The following is a 21,310-nucleotide window of genomic DNA, read 5'->3' as shown; positions in this document are numbered from 1 at the left end:
ACCAAATCATCTGTCTAAGGATGCAGATCACAAAGAGGCAAACACCAGTTAGAGTTGAAGACTGAATTACTGCCTATGGGAGTAATGTATGTAATGTAATGTATGTAAATAAGGTAAGCTTTCTGTTAATCCACTTGAAAATATAAGCCTATAATACAACAAGTCAAACAGTGAAGGGTTCAAAACACATGCTCAAAATTTAAAACTTTTATTCGTGAACCAATGAAATCCATTTGTGCCTTCTATCTTAAAGAATACTAACATGAACATAAAAAAAGGGACAGAAACCCAGCAAAACGTGACAGCTGGTGGCAGGTCATCACAGGACACTGGCTTCATTGGAGGGGACAGGCAGGCCAATGACACTGCAGAGTCTAACTGAAGCCTTACAGCTTGAACGTGGGGGGGGTTTGGGGGTGTCAACAAGAGTTTTCTCCTCCAATGAAGCTGTCCAGTACAGCGAAGCGTGCTGCTGGTTTAGGGTTTTTGAACACAATACAAAAATATCAGCTGGAAGCACAAGATGATTTTTTCACCTGCTATGGCAAACACAACACTAACAACAGACACTGTGAAGTTAAACACAAAAAGGCAGGCTTCAGTGTCTCGTTTCATACAAGTGCTTTCACTTTAAAACTTGACAATTTAAAAAAAAAAAAAATATATCAACCTACACCAGCTGTCACGTAGAGCATAACATATAATACCATACACATTTTTCAATATATTGTTAATAAAAAAAATTCATGTTCACTCATTTCAAAAAAATGCACCCTGGAACTTTTTTTCCACCCCACAAAAGATGGAGTCAATTTGTTGTCTGAGCACAAATAATGTTGTTAGATGACAATTTATAGTATGCTTCTAGGGGAAGAAATTGGCCTACTCGCCATCACATTCTGAAGAGATGTGAACACAATAGCAAGGTCCCTTCACATTAACGACTGCTCATCAATAACTCATCAACACTCTCAGTCTCCTGAATCCACTGCACGTCTGCAAACTGTCTCCTGAAAGTGAAATCTTAACAGACATCGAAGGTCAGTTTCAGCGAGTCTGTCACACCTCCATTCTAACATTCGCAGCATTATTTATTTCACCTTCAATTCTTTTTTTTTTTACAGACAAAAACGAGAATGAACCAACACATCCGAGCAAGGCCAGGAGCAGAGAGAGACCACTAGTAACACTCCCTCCTCCACAACCTCCATCTCACTTAAGTCTTACATAAACCCTCTATATTGTCTAAAGAGCTGTGCAGCCACAAATCAACTGAGCTCTAACGCAATGCAGCCTGCCCAGAGCCCCACCCAAAGATGTAACAGTAACCAAGTAAAACCATGACTTTCAATTCTGGGAAGGGGGGGCACCCTGAGTGTTTGACTGTCAGTCACCACTGCTAACATTACTGAGGTAGAGATTTGTCCCGGGTCGAGGACTGATGTTTTCATAAGCTCCCCAGCCAGAGAGGTGCCAGGCCTCAGCTTCCACACATGTCGCAGTTGGACAGACAGACAAACAGCCTGGACGTAAAACTCATCTCTCTGTTCCTCTGTCTGTCCTTTTAATACCCTGGGTTCCTTTGTGAGCTGGTAGGCAGAGAAAACCATCTGTGGTGACTGGGAATGAAACACAGGGATGCCTCTGGAAAACACGCACACACACAAGGCTACACAACTATCAATTAGCTTATTGTTTGTAACACTTTTAAGCTCGAGGGCGATAGCTCAGTGGCATTAGCTCGTTAGGTGCTATCCTATCACCTCTGCATGTAAAACACTTTCCCTTTGTTACCTTTGCTACATTCAATCATCAAAACCTGTCATGTGACAAGTTGGGTGGCTCTTTTACCTACGAGGGTCAATTCGCTTCCACTTCATTCACAGAGAGGGTTTTCAGCCTGAAATGTAACTATTAAAATACTGCAGTGTCCTTTTTATAGAAATGTAACATTCAAACAACGGTTTGAACTGGTAGAATAGCTCTCTACTGACTCACAGATGCTAAGCCAATTAGCATAACTAGCTCGTGATATGCTTTGATATAATTTAACATGAATGAATTTAGCCCAGAACTCTGGTTTTCATTCATAGCTCGGGACAAAACCTAGATCAATGTGTTCGACAGACAACTATAAAGAAGGGCATCATCAATAAAACGAGTCAAACAAAAGCGGGGGGGGGGGGGGGGGGGGGGCTTAAAAACAAGGAGAGGACAAGTAATCTTAAACCGAAGACATGGAATCATACTAAACCTTTGCATACAAGTCGCAAAGCAAAACCAAAACAACAAAAGTAGCTTTCTATGGCCATGTTTGCTCAAATAAAAAAAATCCAATCGCTTCCATTTTGGTTTAACAGTTTCTCTTCAGGAGTACAGATGATCTCAGCAGTACGATGACATCTGCGTGTTCAGAGTGGCGTGCAGGCGGCCCCTTCTGAGGGAGACATCCGTAACTTTCAGAGTGGAGATGTGGGGCAGGACTTTGGCAGTTTCTGACAAGATGATTTCTCAAGATTGCCTGGGGGCATTGAGGGGGACTACAAGGACGGCAGCATCTGTTGTCCATGAAAATCGAGCAGCCGCTGAGGGGAAAGTTCGGGAACAGACACCCCTGAGGGCAAAGAGGGGTGAGGGGGCAGAGGCGCTGTCCTCACATGGACTCAAACTCATCGATGCGCTGCTTCGTGTTGCCCTGTCGGATCTGGCGCAGCGTTTTGTATTTGTCTCGGCCTGCTTTCACGTTCTCGGCGTGGAGCACGTCGTTCTGTGTCTTCTTGGTTTCGTCTCTGGCCTGGGCCAACTCTGAACTTAACGTCTGAGAGATCAAAGAGAAGGAAGGATGAGGGGGAGATGAGGAAGAGGGAGGAAAAACACAAGAACACGGTGAAGCGAGGAAAAGAAAAGAAGGGGCATAGAGATTGCAGAGGAGGAGAAAGGGGAAAACACGGCTCGGACATTTTAAAAGTAAACATCGGACTGACGCGAAGCAACTTATCTACAGCTACACTTAACTGTGTGTGTCAACACGTCTTCAGTTAACAGGTAAATCCATCCATGAGGCACAACAGCTTGCTTTACACCCTGAAGCAGGGGTCCGCTGTAATAGCCCAGTTCATTGAGAAGCCCGACGCAGGCTGGAGACACAGGCTTGGATGTCACTTCTTTTTGTTTGACGTTCGTTTGGAAATTAAGATTCCTGACACTATTTGGTTGATGTTTGACCTCTTCTTGCCATAGCTTCAGTACAAGTCCTGGCCTATACTGTAGCCCAGCTTACATCTGAAGCCCCTGTAGTTGATTTAAAGTTCTGCTACATATGAAGAGTTTTGACATCATCTGTTTGATTGATTAATTAAAATCAGGGCTGCTTTCAAGCCAGGCTACAGTCCAAGCCAGAGTTTAAAGACGAACGCACAGAGAAGTTTGCCTTATCTTACCCTTATTTGCCATTTCTTGGCTGGTGTTTCTCCTTTGCAACAAAGCTGCTGTTAGAAAATAATATAATCTCATTGTTATTTGTGTTTGTGAGACGTAAATCTCTTTTGGTTATATGAAACCGATGAACTGTTTCATTAAAAAGAGCTGGTTCAGTTTTAAATGTGTCGTTCATCTGGTCTCTCTCCACGTGCAACATTTATGAGATGTATTTTCATGTTTCCTTTTAAATGAATTTTACATTAAGTGCGAAAGTTCATTTAACCTTGAGAAAAGTTGTCTATATTGTTGATATTTCCCTTCAATGGAAAATACAAGACTTCACTCTGAGGCTAAATTTGACTGCCATTTTCAACCCCCCAGCCCCCTCTCTGACCTGCAGCTGCTGTTTGACCCTCTCGTTCTTCTGAGCCTCGGTGACACGCGCCTCTTCGCTGCGGAGGTCGAGCTGGCTGACGCCCTCGTTGGAGAGCTCGGCGCTGGCCTCTGCGTGGTTCTCATCCTGCTCATCGTGCTCGCTCTCGGCATTGCCGCCCAGAGGCGCTGGCATCACCGTCACTGCAGTCTTCAGCTCCTCCTTGGCCTTTTCCAGGTCCTCCTGGGCTGTCAGGGCCTGCAGGTGAGGGCAGAGTGTGTGATGTGTTGATCTAAGATTACACAACAAAGGCAAAATCAGAACGTGTAGGATTGGGGGAGAAGAGCCCTGTACCTTGTGCTGCCATTCTATGGCCTCATTATCTTTCTTCCTCTTGGCTTCCTCCAGGAGGGAGATCTTGGCTGTGAATTCAGCCAGTTCAGAAGCCTGGGATAAAACAGAGACCCCCCGCTGTTACACATACTACACATTTAAAAACACACATGAATGTATCATAGACTCCTCCAGCTCCGCTGTCACGAGGACCTCTTCAGGAAAACAGAATTGCGTGTGCGAAAATGTATAAATGTCGACATAAGCCAGAGCGGAAACAAACACACACCAGTTGTTCCTGGTTCTTCTGCTGGTCTGCTGCCTGTTTGGCCAGCTCTGCCTTGGCCTCCTCAGCAGCACGCCTCTCTTTCTCCAGCCTCTCGGCCTCCTCCCTCGCCCTCATTCTCTCCTGTTCCAGCTCCCTGGCCCGGCGAGTCTGTTCCTCGAGCTCTGTGGAAAGACAGACACAGTGTATGACTTGTTAACTGGGTTTGACATCTGTTAAAGAAAGAGTAAAAAACAATTAACAGTGAGACCCACTGGAGAGAAAAGAGCATGACGAATAGACATGACTGGCCTTGACTTGCAGCCCTAGAGAAATTCTCTAATTTGACACCAGGAGGGGACACAGCAGCAAAGACGAGTGAACAGATGGATGGATAAAAGGAAAAATGCGTACCTTTCTGAGCTCTCATCGTCTGCTCTTCAATCTGCCTCAGCCTCTCCATGAGCTCGTCTTTCTCACGCTCTATCCTCTCCTTCTCTTTCTCGGCATACTCGCGCTTTTTCTTCTCATTCTCCAGCTGAGCCCTGACAAGTTTTGCAGTTACATGTTCAGCATTTTTGAGTGAGAAACACAGGTTACTATATGACACATACAGAAAAACACAGTCACTCATATCCTGACCTGAATGCTACTTATCTGTTGCTGCATCACCTTTAAATGAATAAAATGCTGGCAACACTGCCCTCCAGTGGAGAAGCTCTACCAGCTTCGATTTCCATTTGACTGAGTAGGAGGCAACTGCCCTAAAAACTATTTGCCAGTGATAAACATTGATTAAAACTCATCTGTTATTTGAAATAATACATTTTTAAATGTGACAAATTGGAGTTCGGGGGTCTTATATTAATGTTCCACTGCAGTACCTCTCCATCTGTTTGTGGTGCTTCTCCTCCCGGGCCTGAGCTTTCATCTGCTGCACCTCGATGGTGTCGGGCTTTCTCCTCCTCATGTACAACTCGTGGTTGCCCATACACAATGCCAAGATGCGCTTGTTGATGCGCAGTCGCGGGGCGTAAAACACAAAGTCCTACATGTTTTTGTTTTTTTATAAAGAGAAGGGCAGAAATTACACAGTGGATACTTCAGTGCCAAACAGGACATGTTCACTGTATACATATATACTTCCAATGATCTGACACTCACGGGGGCTTTCTTGTCAATAGGTTTGATGACAAACTTCTTGTCATTGAAAGAGATGTTGCGAATCTCACTCCAGGGGAAGCCAATCTTTGGTGTCAACCTGAAACAAGAAAAGAAGAAGTGGTTAACAATTTACACTTTAAGCATTTCAACTCTTGTGATGATCCAATGGTTACACAGTTAAATATGGAAGGTTTTATAACAGCAGATAGGGCCTTGTATAAATAGACCACTGTTCAGGAAATCTGAACACACAAGGAATACTTTTTTAGTTTACGTTCACATTTTTTTTCAGGAACATGGTTAAGAATAGCGACAGGAAAGAGGAGAGGTGGATGAAACTCAAAGCATCACTTCCTGCCAAGAGTTAAAAGGATGGTGGGTGTTTTCTAATCGAGAGGGAGCGAGCAGAAGGAAAGGAGAGGGGATAAGGTGATGAGGAGGTTACTGTCTCAGGAGGGGGAAAGAAGCTATCCCTTGTTTCCTTCCTTTGTCACCTGGACAAGAGAATAAAGATGGAAGTTGTGATGGCCTACGATAACAGACAGGAAGGGAAAAGCAGTGACAGGAAATGCAGCTACAGCTGAGATTAGATCTATCCTCTCTTCCATGGGGTGGGGTGGGGGGGATCCACAGGAGCACAGGAAAGACTCTCCTACGACTGACGGACAGACAGACAGCGTTTTTCCACCTCTTCCTCAGTTTTTACTTCGATGTAAGCCTTTGTTTCCTCTGAACTTGTGCATCTCATGCTGGCACCGGATCTCTCACATATGAGAACACAGCACAGACAGCTTGGCAGAGAAAATAAGGAAATGCGAAGCAGTTTGAGGTAGTTTGGAAACAGTGGCATCACTGCATTGTTTACCCACAAGAAAGCACAGGATCACGCTTCGCTCACAGTAATTTCAAGACCAGCTCTGTGGACACTAAATAAACTGTGTCATATTTATTGGCAAATGGATCTCGTGCAGCCTGGTTTGTGAACACAGATTCAAATCGTTTCCAAACATTCTGCCTGACACCAAAATGTGTGTCGTAACTCCAACAAGCACCATTTTAACTAACTTGCTATGAGAACTAAGATGTTATGAACATTATCTCTCCAGTCTGTCAGAGATGTTTCTTGCGGGGTCTGCCAGCTGATCCCTCTGCAGGAGAGCCGAGTCAATGTTAAATCCTTAATTACAGACCTGTTTGCTGTCTCTTTTCTATGGATCTGACACATCTCTGTTCTCCATATGCATGCATCATAATGTTGCACAGAGCATAGACACAGACATTTACATAGTTTGTAGATAAGCTGTGTATTATTTAGGCTTCAAGTCATTTTTTTTCAACAATATGCATGTAACCACGAGGGTGATGCCCAATTAAAAAGCACTGAATAAATATATTTATGTAAATTCATGAAATATCTAGTGCAGTATTACATTTTTTCTTCAATATTACATTCCTATCTTCTTGAATCAAGTCTCTGCATATGCATATTTTTCTTCTTTATACTGCTACATACTTTTAATCCAATGTGCAATACTGAAAAACGCTGTACTCCCTTGTATAGAATGTAAATATACTGTTTTTTTATACGTTTTGATGCTACTGCTGCTGCCTGAAACACCCAAATTTCCCCGATGGAGGATTAATGAAACGTTATCTTATCTTAAGGCTCTGGCTCTGATTTTATGGTGAGGCTGTGTGACGCAGCAGGTATAACAGACATCGTTATGACAGCATGCATTGACTCACATCCCTTGTGACATGCTGTGTCATAAGCCTCAACCTACACACTTGCCCTGATGTCTGCTGCTGTTTAGTAATTAACAGTAAACCACAGCTCTGAGCCCTTTGCAAGCACATGTTTCTGTGTGATGGCATTCATACCAAAACATGACACATCCATTCAGGGGAATAAGCTGCTGTTGTGTGTGTGTGTCCCTTACTTGTCTTCGTGTTCGTAGATGTTGAGGCCAAGGGCATCTACGCCCAGCCACAGCTGTGTGCCCTTCTTGTTTTTGATCTCAAAGTAGTTGACGCCGTACATCTCCAAGTCCTGGGCGATTTTCAGATATTCCATCATAGAGTCCTCTCTGGAGGAAGAGGAAAAGCAGAGGAGTTAGGGGGTTTTATATTACACATGTTTTATTAGAAAAAGTTCACATTGAAAGGCCCCGTTCACCCCAAAATCAAAACTACATTTTTTCCTCTTACTTGTGGTTCTATTTATCCATCGACATTGTTTTAGTGTTGGGTACTGAGTTCTCGAGATCTCGGCCGTAGTGATGTCTGCCTCCTCTCAAACATAACAGAACTGCATGACACTTGGCTTGTGTTGATCAAAGCGCCAAAAAAAATAAATAAATAAAAATAACAGCAGCCGCTCTTCCCAGAAATCATGACCCAATTACCCAAGATAATCCACAGACCTCATTGTGCGCAGTTTCATGATGGAACGATCTTCCACTGAGCAGAAGGAAGCACACATCTGCTCAGTCTGACATCGTTATTTTGTGGATAGCTTGTGTATAGCTAAGCGATGCTGCTAGCTAATGGAAAGAGAATCTAATCTGTGCATATCATACTTTTCATTTTCTAAAGCAAATGACCGCTCAATCATACAATCAAAGACAGGGAACACTCTCTGAACCGTAGGCCTTGTTCAGCTCTCTACAATAAGCAACTGCACAGACAATGACGAATATTTCCACATCCTAACATGATATAACAAGCCTAAAGGCGTACACTCAAACGCAATTGTTCTTTGTCTCTCTGGCTGTTTCATGCGAAGAATCTGACATGAAATGTTGACACGTACCTGAGCATTCCTCTGTGCTCTTCATGCCAAGTCTGTATCCTGTCCTCCCACTGCTCCTTGGTCAGCTTGTGCTGCTCCAGGACTCTGCATCCAAACATCAACACAATGACTTCACCTGAAGGGATGTTGAACTGAGCGGAATTGTTTCCTTGAGAGGAAATTATTAAAAATTCCAACGGGGTACGAGACACATTCCAAGTCTCTACAGATCTAGTCTGCGGGTTAAAAATGAGAGGACACCTCCTGCACATCCCTCTTCACCTTCAGTGACTTTGGCTTGCAGCAGAGCCATATAGGCTGTGACATACTGTGTGCATGTACCTCTGAGGCAGCAGCCTGTCATGGGTAAGGTACCCAGGCTTGTGCACATCTTTGTTGTAGTCTCCATATTTGGCCTGGACAGCATATGATGCCAGCAGCACTGCTGTCTCTGGGGGACAGTAGTTCTCATCATTCAGGATGGCTTCCTTCACCTGGCAGGACAGGAGGGAGTATAGGAGTTAGCGAAGTTATCAAACTTGATCAGCCTGGCTTTAGCAAATAAATAATGAGGTTATTGAAGCATGTGACTGAAAGATCACTCGAGCCCTTTGCTCCACTGAAGACACTAAAATATGCACATTCTCCCCTTCTGCAATGGTTTTATTCCAACCAGTTGAAGAATTTATCTCGATGTTTTCATCTTCACGTTTCAGCAGTGAATGGAGATGCGCATTCATTTGCATCTTCTGCTCATTCAAATGCAGACTTGACTATGCATTGGCTTGTTACCTGCAGGAAGAAGAGTCTCTGGGTGATCTCCTGGATCAGCTCCTCTGAGACATCCTCAGGGAAGAACTTGGCTCTGAATTTAAACTGCAGAGGGTTCTCTTTCTTCACGTCCTGCTGGGTCACCTGGACAACAAACACATCATCCATACATTTAAGCAACACATCATAAACTTTGTGTCACAGATACATCTCAGTGAGTGGCCTTGAAGAAAGATCAAGTCACACCTACGCCTGTTACTTTGGTAGCTTGTGTGAATTTTGAATCATCATTCTCATTAAATTTCTATTAAAGCGCATCAAGGGACTGTAAACAAGAACACTCATCACACAACACGTCTGTAACCAGGTCACTGTGAGATCATTTGATAACCGAGGACATATGTTATTGGGCTGTTCTGTACATACTGTATGTGCACAGCTGTTACTCACACACATGCAAAATAGTTTGCATTTGAGCCCAGCTTGTTCGACGCAATCAGCCTGCATTGGTCTACAAAAGGCTGCCATCACACACTTTCCTCTGGAAATTAGTGGGATAACTTTTGAGCCAGCGATTGCGATTTTCACCACTGACACATGAGCTACATTCAGGAACATTCAAGTCTTGCACCTTTTCACACAGCAATGCCACAATAGACGGGGCAGAGGACGGAGGTACTGCAACACTAGACCTGCCTCTCTCCATCTATCTGAAACACACTCGTTGAGTGTGAGGGGAAATTTATGTCAGGCATTCTTGGAAACACACAGACACACTGTAATAGCAGGGGTGTTAAGGCTGGAGGGTGTGTTGGCCAGAGTGAGAGACAGTGAGAGACAGTGAGAGAGAAAGCCTGTTAAAAGAGCACATGTGAGGCTCCAGATCCCAGCAAAGCTTCGAGGCAAATCCCAGACAAACAACAGACACTGACTGGAGCAAAACAGAAAGATCCTGAGAAAGAATGAAAAAAAGGAGGAGGCAGAGAGACAACAAGGAAAAAGACAATGAAAAAACTACGTGCTTTGTGGTGGTTAAGACAAAGGAGAGGAGTAAAGCAGAGGACTGACCTTCTTATTGAGTTTGAGCCAGGTGATGTAGCCTTTACTGTCCACATACTGTAGACCAAAGAACCACACCTCCCGCAGTCCCACCGTCTTCACCACCTGAGGGGAAAAACATCCAAAATGGTTTGCCATGTACCTATTATCTAAGCACAGTACAAAACAAAACCTTTTTGACACTTACTACACACTGTCGTGCACGTCATGTTTGATTTCACGCTTTCTTCCATACATGCAGTTGTTTTTAACATTAGATTAAAATACTACTCAAGTGTGCAGCTTCAGTTGTTTTCTGCAGATGCTCCACAGGGGCTGCACACACAGCCATTACTGGTTTGGAGTATGTGGGAGTATGTTAATTGCTTTGTGACTGACTGGACCACAGGCTCGACTGATTTTCTTTTTGCTGCTAGAATAATCCTTCTTGTATCTGCTATTAAATGTGGAGATGATGGAAGGACGGAGCTGTGGAGGCAAGCTGTCCAAGATGAACACACCACAAAGGTAAAACCTTCTGAGTGAGTGCACCCAACATGTCTGTTATAGTCGATTACACAGTACACAAAGCCAACTTCTAACCTAAAAAGGTGGCCAAAGAAGATTTAGCTTTTAGGGAAGCAGCAATCAGTCAACATCTGTGGTTAAGTCACTCGTGCTCACCTGGTCAAAGAGCTGTTTTCCTGTGGTATTAGGCTGGATGGCAAACTCCAGCTCTGCATCCATGGTGGTCACACGGACGTTGATCTAGAAAACAAGCATAACAATTTTCCTTTGCTTGCCATGTTACACAGGCAAAGACTGAGGCAACGATATGAAGACGTGACAAAGGTCTACAAAAATACCCCTCTCTACTTAAAATGGCTCTTCAACATTATGAAGCTGAATGCAGGAACTTTATTGTATGTACGTAACAACATGACAACATATAAGTGTTGCTGTTACTTTTTCCTCAGTCGAGTCTCCCAGGAAATTACAGGATTCCTCCAGAGGAGCAAGGAACAATGCTCACTGAGTATGCATGCAATGTGTCAATATCCCTCAATCCTAACCCAAGTTAGCCCAGGCGTATAGTAAAAGTGTATACTTGTCTCTCTTTCCCTCAAGCCCCACCTTTCAAGGCAACCTACTCCTCAAGGGCCTCTGTTGGGGTGGTGCAGAGGATGAAACTCAGTCATTGGCTGTGCTCTGTTAAGTGGCACTGGCAGTAGGCCTAGCAGCAGCTGATGGTACAGAACCGAGCGGGGCTGACCTCCGAGGCATCTGACATACTTCCTCTCACGCCTACGCATACACTGAGCTGTTACGTCGCCTCAGTAGTGGTTAACAACATGAGAGGGAAGACGTAGGGTAGCGCATGGTACAGAAGCAAAATGCTTATGCTTGAGCGTGCAAAACAAAAACTTTTAGCGAGAGTGCAAGAACAAAGAAACGAAAGCAGGGGATATCAAGCACTAAACAGGAAGAAAGAGAGATCCGGGGTGTACTCCCTTTGAGATTAAGTTACAGAGTACAACTGTGCTTGAGCCAGCCATACAAAAAAATGGAGGAAAAGAAGGGCACAGAAAGAACCTTCCTTTTCCTCTGAGCAATTATACACTAAACCTCAAGAACGCTGACTTTGCATTTCTCTCCCTCTCCTCTCAAGATCTCCTCACTGTCTCTCATGCCTTCATCCCTCTTTCTCTCAATATCCCTGCAATGAATAATCCATGAAACTTGTGTCTATACAGCACATAGCTGGACTCCCCTGCGCCACACGGAGCTCAGACCACAATGTATCTGCCTCTGTCTCCCTCTCATTAATTACCCATGAAAAGTTGCAGCACTTTCTCCACACTGTAGACATCCCGCATGAACACTCCTGCATGGCCTTCACCATTACTGTAATGTGCAAAAGTCCATTTATATAACTTATCAAAGGGACTAAACTGTATCCCACATGTTCATAATCTAACCTGCTTCAGGCCAGGCTTTATGTTGTTGTCATGATACCTGAAATTTAAACTTTAATGATAGCAGTAAAAAAAATGATACCTCTTTCGATAAGATGGGATAATCTTAATAGTAATGGTTGAGGACCAGTTGATTTTCTTCCTGGTTGTTTCATCTGTGCAGCCTTGGGTTGAAATTGTATCATTTTAAGGATGCGATATCAAAAAAGTATCAAAGCATAAACAGTTTAGACAACCTTACTTCAGTCAGGGTCAATTTTCGATTGGTTCAGTTTGTGCTCTTTGACAGCAAATCTCTCTGGCATGCTTGCTGCCAGTGTGTCTTTGAATGAAGATTCCACACAGCGAGAGGCACTTTATTTTTAGTCCACATCAAGACCAAGGCTAAATCCTTGATCCCTGTCTGGAAAAATCAACCCACGTTGCAATATATGCCAGTTATCTGCAGGGGAGGGAAATGAAACGGATGCACAAAGGGACGGCTTGTCAGGCAAATATGGTGAAATTGGAGTTCAGTGTGATGATATGGGCCTGAACTTAACTTTCTTTATCTGTGAGAAACTAGCTTTTCAGATCAGTGGCATGACTGTTAAATTTTGTTTGTTCCTCAATAAATTTTAATGTGTTGACTGCACACCAGAACAATAGAGGAAATTCATCATTATAGTTCTTTGTCATTAAATTCACTCAATAAAAACCTCTACATACTGCTGACTGTGTGTAGTAAGCTTTATCATTAATACTCTGGAGGTTGCAGAGTTTCTAATCCTAGTTTAGTTTTTTCTTGTTTCCTACAAAGTGATTCTGAGATGCTTTATAAACGCAAGTCTCTACACCAATGACAGTCAAATCCAATAACATTAGCTGCTTATTACAACACAGCCCTGTTGACATCATTTCAATGAGCGTGCTAAGGATATGGTTACATGCTGGAACATGAGCTACACCGACCAAGGAAAGCCAGCTCTTGCCTCTGGTTGGTTTGGTGAAGATGCAGACACTTAAACACAACCAACAGATTGTGGATTCATGCTAATGAAACCATCAGCCACCACAAACTAATGTGGAAAAACAATTCAAAAAGAAGCCAGCGATTACATTTTCCCAAGTTCAATTAGATGCTACTACAAGACAACACGATCACAACTCAGGCAAAACTTGGAACTACTTGGGAAACATCTCAATCTGCTCTTGCAAGCGCACAAACAAACCCCTGACAAAAGCCACATCGGCAAATAAGCTCTTCATGGTTCACGGACAGATGAATTAAGGCTCTGTGTTGGTTTCAAGAAGAGCTGCCTCATTGACTTTCTGAGACGGGAGTAGTTATGGAGAATGTAGTGCTGAGCCGGGGTTTCCAAGTGACCAGCCTTGAATGTCCCTTCACTTGCGTTTGCGTGGGGCCCGCCTTTGTGTGAGCGTCTCTGCCAAAACATAGCAACCCACAGAGCAGAGAGAGGTGGAATCCTGTATGGACCAGACGGTCAGTTAATCCTCTCTCTCCTGCAGAGAGAGGGGGAGGAGAAGAGGGACAACAACACGCCGAGGCACTGACACAACTAATCACACACTCGGACAACTGAGAAGTCTCGAAGGAGCGACTTTTGCGAGCCTGTCCTTATATGACACTGTCTGGTGATACTAGACACACTGACTGGGCAACATGACAGTTCTTTAGAGGACCAAATTACAGTAGTCTCTTTAAAAAGACAGTCACACCAGATAGATCAGCAATAAACACCAAAACGCATCGAACAACTCAGCAGTTTAGCCCAACCTCTGTAGGTAAACGCATGTATACTGACACGCCATATGAGCCTGTGAAGCCTGATGTAATGATGATGTTCCCAAAAGCAACAGGTAAACCTATAAGTAGTCTAACACCAAATGTCCACTTGATGCGGCCGAGTCACGTTCCACATGCAGCGCTGGCCCGACACGTCTCGAGTGCGGCTCCGATGCCAGAAGCGTTTTAGAAGCAGAAGCCCGTTCTTCACATTTGCAATATAATGTTTGGCAACACTTTTTAAGTTTCCAAGCACACTGAATAACCTCATTTAGATGTGGTAACACATGCTTTGTGGCTGTAATTTACTTAATTGCGGTATTACCCAACACCATCTTGTACCTGCATTGGCTGAATAGTGTTTATTAGAAAAACATGTCTGGGCAGCATGTTTATTCAAGTGCAATGAACAATACGTGTTTATCTTATATAAACATATTAAAATGATTGATAGATACAAATTTTTACCTAAGTTAACTTACAGCAGTTTTAGGACAAGCACTTATCTAACTTAGCTAACTTCTGATGAGGAACAGCAGCTCTTCATCTGTTGCTGGTGTATGGAAGCTCCAGAAAACATTCGAGGAGGCGACCCTTTAACAATGAGTCCTTTTATTTAATGATGTCTGCCCACAGACGCTCATTGTGGCCAATGACTTAAATCTATTCTGGTCTTCTGGATCCTTGTTTCACTGCTTCCCATTTTTTTTGTAAATTACTAATAAGAGAACAAAAAGCAAGCATAATCAACATGAATTTCTGAATGGCACTGTATGTATGATGATAGAAATTTACTTACAACATTTATGTCCTTCGCCAGTCACATGGGATGAACTGCACTGCATGTGGTGGCTTTTAGAGATGGTAACAGATGTTTCACACTTGCGCTAACATTTTGTGGCCTTTCAACCTCTGTTGCACCAGTGCTTTGTGCCAAAAATGTTAATGTACAGCCCTGCATATCATCTACGATGGCAACAGCAGAGCCAAAATACGACACAGCTGCATCTGGTGGATATTGTGGATCACTCCAGGTCCATCTCCAATTGCATGACACTGACCAAATGGCAGGCAGCTATGACCAGGCTTTTCACAAGTTTGGGCTTTTATTGGTTTGTGGTCTTTGTTGTTTTCGACCTTCCTCTGGTCTTTTTCTATGGTGTAAGGGAGGGCCCGTCTTAAACTATGCGTCTCCTCCTATCTCGTACGAACACTATAATTTGCTCTGCGTCCTTCGTGTTCAGCGACACTAAACAGACCTCGAGTTGCAGTGAGTATGGATCAAAACTGCACTGAGGCACTGACTCAACACGCAAGTGAGTAAATGAGGCAAACAAACACGAAAGGCCAGTGAGAATCTCAGTGTACCTCTCATTTGCGTTATTTTTTTTTTTAGCGCTTTCGGGATGTTTCTAAATCCCCCTCTCCATTTCAACTGTGAAGATGAGTTCTCACTCAGACGGGCCCCTTGTTAAATGTGCAGCTGTTTAGTAACTGTAAGCTGTTAAGAAGAGCTTTGCTGAGAGAGGCCTTAAGACATACACACACACACACTTCAATCAGTAGAGCTGCTAATCTGGCCTGCTGGGCTCTGAGCAGCTGTCTGTCCCTCTGATTAACCCCCATGCAGGATGAGGCAGGCTTCAGAGGGAGGGAGGAACGGAGGGAGGAGAGAGAGCGGAGGAGGAATCACTGCTACCTACAAACACAAAGGGAAGGTGAATGCTGCATGGGACGCAACCCTCTCACAAGGGGGGGGGGGATCTACTTATAGGTGTCCAGTCGACGGTTGTACAGACGGGATGTGGAAAGCTTCCAGTGACTTTACAAGATTCATTAGAGGGAAAATAAAGAGGAAACTTTATTATGGATCTCGCTTTTGTCTTGTAAATGATGTGAAGGGTCAAACACAACTGGCACAACAATGCAACTCCTCCCTTTCCACAGGTCTTGCTGTTTTCCTACCTCTTAAAATTCCTATGAAATATCTCCCAAGCACGACAACAAATTCCCATGTCCCCTTCTTTCTCTCTCAATTTCCTATTATTCCCAAATTTTATGGCCATCCATCTGACTCCTTCCGTTCCTGACAGTCCCTCGGCCGTGGTGACAATCCTCTCTCTTCACCTTGCCCCTGTACTTCCAGAGACAGGATGTTGACATAGACTGGGCCCCGATATACACAGCGGGCCCCCTCTCCAGCAAACAGGAAAACAGACACGAGCGAGGAAGACAGTGAGGGCCCTCATCCTGTAGGGTGCCATCACCTCATAATAGCCCTGACCCAAGCCCACAGAAAGCAGGAGTTTATGTTCACAGACTCCCTGAAAAGGACTGCTTCATGCTTTATCTGCACTGATGTTGATGCCATCAGACAGGGATGCTAATATCTACTTCATGATCAAAGGGTCATCATTACAAAATCTACTGATCTATTAACTAATTACTTTCCTGTAAATCCTACAAACGCAACAAGAGTGTAGAGAAAATCCTTAAGCCAGCAAGGCCACACTTATCAATGTTTAACAGCAACAAAACACCTCCAACACACCGGCTAAATCTGTTTTAAGCAAGTTACTGCAGACCTCAGCTGTTCTTGTGTTGCTATGCTGCATCCCGAGTGTCAGTCTAATTATTCTGATTTTAATTATGCAACTGCGTTTTTGAGAAACTGCATGCAATTTAGCTCAATCGCTGATTCACTCGATGGATAAGAAGTGGAGGAGTTTTGGAAGAGCAGCTGACAGTTCGATAACAATTTTAATGATTGCTTCACCATTTAAATAATTTATCAAGAATAAATTTGCAAGTGACAGCTTCTAAAATGTGAGGACTTTCTTCCTTGCTTTGTATATTTTCACATGAATATAAGCTGAACTTATCACATTTGGCTCTGGGAAACTGTGACAAACATTGTTTTTACCATTTTCTAATGTTTTACAGAGTGGATTCATCAATAATGAATCCTTGACCCTTCAGCCTCTTGCTCAACCATGATGGGATGAAAATCAAAACTGCAACAGCTTTACCTCCAAACTGACCTTAACAGGAAGTGCAAAAGTCCTGTTGTGAACAAGAGCCATATTGTTTTTTCAACTTTGAAATTCTGTAAAGTTGTGATTATAATTGCAAAATCACTACTGAAAAACAAAGTCAGTATCTTCCCTGCTAGCTAAACAAACTCTTGTTACTCAACATTGGGATTGTTTTTATGTCTTGGTTACAAATGAGTGCCTGGCAGCGATCCCAGACAGTTAAGTCTGATGTTTCCTCTGTTTATTATGTCAGTGCCTCCCTGCAACAATCTGTACTTTCTCTGTCACTTATTGTCTGTGACAGAGACGTCGCTCTCAGCAGAGGGGCCAGCTCTGTCCGAAGAGCAGTTTTTGGGACGGTGCCCCGGTGACTCAGGGGACAAGAGTGGGAAGTGGAGGATGACATCAGCGGCTGGCTGTTCCTCTTCTGTGGCTTCCTAAACCTCCCCACCCACAGACATACAACAAACGCCCACCACCTAAAGAGCTAGACAGGAGATGAGCTTCACTTGTGGCCAAGCCTGGAGCATGCTGCTGCCAGTTCCTAGGAAAGTTTCTGATGTAATCTTTAGCAACTTTCCACAGAAACTTTAATTAATCATAATGTTACACCAAATACTCAGTGCTGCTGTCATAGTTTGACATGTAGCCTAGACAGCTTCATATTCCCTAAAATCTCTTACCGCGAAAAAGTAATAGTGTAACATGCAATCCCCAGACTCATGCGTGCCATCTACCGAAGTCTGTTTATGACGAAAAAGCAGCATGACAACAGTGGGACCGCCATGAAGGGGCTGCATCAAATTGGCTTTGATTGGCCGTTGTTCACATCCCAGGACTCTGGCATTCTCTCCACCCTTTAAGCAACAATGGCAGCAGTGTTGCAGTTGCAGGCCTGTGGGCCAGGCAGCTCATTTCACACTCTGGCTGTTGTTTACTTGGAAGAGGAGTATGAGGAGTAGGAGCAGCCATGGGGATGAAGCTGCCACTTCCCAAAATGCACAAATGTAGCTTTCGGTGGCAGTGCAAGCCGACTATTATGACAGCTAGAGAGCAGTTCTGAAAAGTCAGTTTATACAAGCAGGGCAGACAGGAACAAACAAGCAACTTTCATGTTTCTGATCCATATCATATACCCTGAGCTACAAGGGCTACTGATTAACTTCACTTTTTTCATCAAACAATCTGAATCAATTAGCAGGGAAAGTGGCTAACTCAAGTGTTTTTTCCTGGCATCTTTCCCTTAGAGCTGCATTTCTGTTCACAAGAGGAAACGATAAAAGCTGCTGACATTCATAAGCCAAATGTCATGTAGCTCCATTCAAGCTCTTACCGGTTTCGGCATCTTGGCTTCCTCTCCTCCGTGTACCAGACAGCTGAGAGGATAAATCCGTCACAGGACGGCAAGAGCACCTGTATCACAGGACCTGAAAGTGACAGAGATCATTTTTCCTTAAGGCACAGAGTATGCATGGGTGAAACAATAAATACATTCCATTTTAATGATTAAACTTTAAATTTACTGGACAGTTTTTCTAACTACCATCTATCAGTCAGGCCCTGAATTCAGTGGTGTGGACAATATAAGGCATACAGCATAAAATAACAGGATATGATGCTTCAGGAGAGGTAAATAAGACGCTCACTGAGTAAAAGTAGGATACTCCAAAGATCTGACGGACTGAAAAATAAGGAAAAAAATGACATGAAACGAATCCCATTCCTAAATCTGTTAATGGCTACAAGGCACAGAAACCCCAAACAGCCCGATGCAGAGAAAAGTGGTTTCACATTCAGTCTCAACATGCGCTGCCACTTCGCTGTACACAGCGTACATATGGTAGCTATTGTACGGCTGTATGGGGAAACTACTTAAAACATAATTAGTCTGGAAGACAGAAGTGAAAGACAGCAAGTCGTTAAGTGGTGACTCATGGACAATGTAAAATTATTACGTTACACTTAGAAATAAACTATCTGACACTCTACACCTCATCAATGCATGCTTTAATTACTTATACTGCATCATGCCAACTAAAAACTGTGCTCTGTAATATTCTTGGTGACTTATTCTCATCCAACCCCTGAAAGTTCATCCAATCAGATTTTTACTACATTGGACTGCTGCCAGTGGCTGAGTCCCTGCCATGTTTTCTGTAAAATATGTGCCACAGCCAAGGTTGAAATTTCCCAAATTGGGATCAATAAAGTGAAGTCTAAGACACACTGGCCTGAAAGTTTGGATATGACCTCAGTTAAACTGCCATATGATGCTTCTTGGCAATACTGAGATATTAAAGTGACACGCAGCTCTTGTCTTGCACAATCCCAAAGTTGGCAAATAATTAAATCAATTCCACCTCATTTATTTCCTCTCTTTGCTGGAGCACATTTTTTTAGGGCCAGACCCCAGAACACGACCAGCAAAGGACCCTCCTCCATATTGGTAGCTGAAGAAAGAGCAATGATTAACACCACACGGAGAATAATGCTCTCAGCTATCAATGAGCGTGGCCTCACTGAGTAACAGTGAAACAAAAACGATGGTTTTGTTCAAGAAAAATGTGCAAGGGAGCCCGCTGAACATCTGAGCCTTTGTAGCATACTCCAGATGAAGGCATGCCCACTTGTAGCTTGCACGCAATTAGCTTGACTGTCTGCAGTGCACGTTCATTTAACCACAATTGAATCAGACGGCGGACAAGTTACCGACACGTTAGCTAAGTTTCAACGGTGCGACACGGCGAAAGAAACATACCTTTGTCGTGTCAAAGCGCCCTTTTTCTGAGTTTCACCCGGTAGCACGCTAACGTTAGCCGTTTTGTGACTCTTCAATTCAAAAATAGTTTCATGAAGTCAAGAGGTGGCCCCGCTGAAAGGCTGACATTTTCAAGCTAGTGAGTGTAGTCAAGCTAACTACATAACGGGACCGGGCTAGCCAAACTTTGCCTCACTCTTCCAAATGCAGGTCTACAACCTATAAACGTTGGCCATCGTTAATTCACCACTGTGACTCAAAGCTACAGCGCGTTTAAAGGCAGTTTAAGGGGTACAACTTGGTACAAGTCGGCGTTTCTATCGCGTTTTAGATGTGAATTGGTCGAACACGAGGATATCCGCTACTGCATCTAAGTTGAAGAGAAGCTCATCTTTAAGGGAGAGGCAACTCACCGGGGGGGGACGAAGTATAGCCTTGAATTGATGGGAAAGCCCGTTATCTTCAAATGGAAGAAAATGTCAACGATCAGAAATCCGTCCTGGTTTTCGCTCCTTATCTCTTGATGCTTTTACAGAAACAAATTAGCGCAGACATAGGAAAACCGTTGAAGTCTTAACAGCCATAAGGCGATTTGGGGCGCTAGCGTCGAGCCAGCCGGAATGAAATACTATGACTTCCGGTCTCAACTTTAAAAATAAAAGCCTCGTAGAAGAATGGGTCGAAAATATGTCAATTTAAGGCGTTTAGTCTCGTAATCTTAACAATTCTCTAAACTATTACGATGGTTAATAGTTAACATGTCCCGGAACTATTAACAACAGTTCAGAGAAAAGAAGCAGTAAATAAAAAGTACAACTTTTCCCCCTCAAGAGTCTTTTAAACTACTAGCAAAGCCGTTACCGTAAAAAAAAAACTCATATACATATGAAAAATAAAAACAGGGAAGCTACTTTCACTTCGTTTCAAAATCATCTAACCAAGAGCTCTAAGACGATTTTTGTTCTATACACAAGAACCGTGTCCCTCCACCAATATTCGTATTTTGAGGTTACTTTGAAGGGAGAAAAACCTTATTTCCGGTCATGTCTTCAGTTTCTGTTGCAAACTTGCCGCAGCTGATTGTGGAGATGTTCAATATGGCTGTCATTAGCCGATGACTAGATCCAAGGCATATATGGGGCATTCATCGTGCCATGACCTGTATGGGGGTGATTAATATCAGACCGAGCATTTAATTTGAAGAGGCTGCATCAGTGCCCGAGCTCCTCACTCTGGACCCCCCTGGCAGACTGCATCTGCGCCCGAGCTTGCACTGGAGGGCAGTTCATTTGGTATATGCACCCAATCTGCAGTTTAAATCTGTGTTAGATTGAGCCATACATGCATCACATGCAACAGCTACAAATAGCTGACCCAAAGCATTGAAATATCTGACATCTATCTCACAAATGACATCATGCGAAAGACATTTGATGCATTGAAGTACAAAATTAATAACATTTTTGACCTACTTCTCTTGCCCTGACCTTCACATGAATACACACTCCTGACCTCTGTGACCCTCAGCAGAAACATTCAGACTTATGATAGTTAAATACTTGTGTGTCATAGATTCTCCAGCTGTCATTTTACTCCACAG

The 21,310-nt window shown here is 43.5% G+C and overlaps 1 protein-coding gene across 2 annotated transcripts; it reads right to left on the bottom strand.

Annotated features, from left to right (window-relative positions):
* Positions 1–192: 192 nt before the first annotated feature.
* On the bottom strand, positions 193–20,339 carry LOC139327842 (radixin-like). 2 transcript variants are annotated; one of them, XM_070957847.1, is made up of 15 exons: positions 20,124–20,339; positions 18,286–18,379; positions 10,840–10,923; positions 10,186–10,281; positions 9,139–9,261; positions 8,689–8,840; positions 8,368–8,451; positions 7,496–7,642; positions 5,556–5,652; positions 5,276–5,439; positions 4,806–4,936; positions 4,416–4,576; positions 4,148–4,240; positions 3,815–4,051; positions 193–2,818 (listed from the first exon to the last, which is right to left on the bottom strand). In XM_070957847.1, the coding sequence occupies exons 2-15, from the start codon at positions 18,295–18,297 to the stop codon at positions 2,654–2,656; spliced, it is 1,746 nt and encodes a 581-aa protein (XP_070813948.1). In that variant the 5' UTR covers positions 18,298–18,379; positions 20,124–20,339; the 3' UTR covers positions 193–2,653. The 2 variants fall into 2 exon arrangements, with proteins under 2 accessions (XP_070813948.1, XP_070813949.1); XM_070957848.1 differs by having other exon boundaries at positions 20,120–20,229.
* Between the last annotated feature and the right edge of the window lie 971 nt (positions 20,340–21,310).

Source organism: Chaetodon trifascialis, chromosome 24 (assembly GCF_039877785.1).
Source record: "Chaetodon trifascialis isolate fChaTrf1 chromosome 24, fChaTrf1.hap1, whole genome shotgun sequence".
NCBI lineage: Eukaryota > Metazoa > Chordata > Actinopteri > Chaetodontiformes > Chaetodontidae > Chaetodon > Chaetodon trifascialis.
Note: the sequence above shows the minus strand (reverse complement) of the source record. Positions and strands in the feature narration are given on the sequence as shown.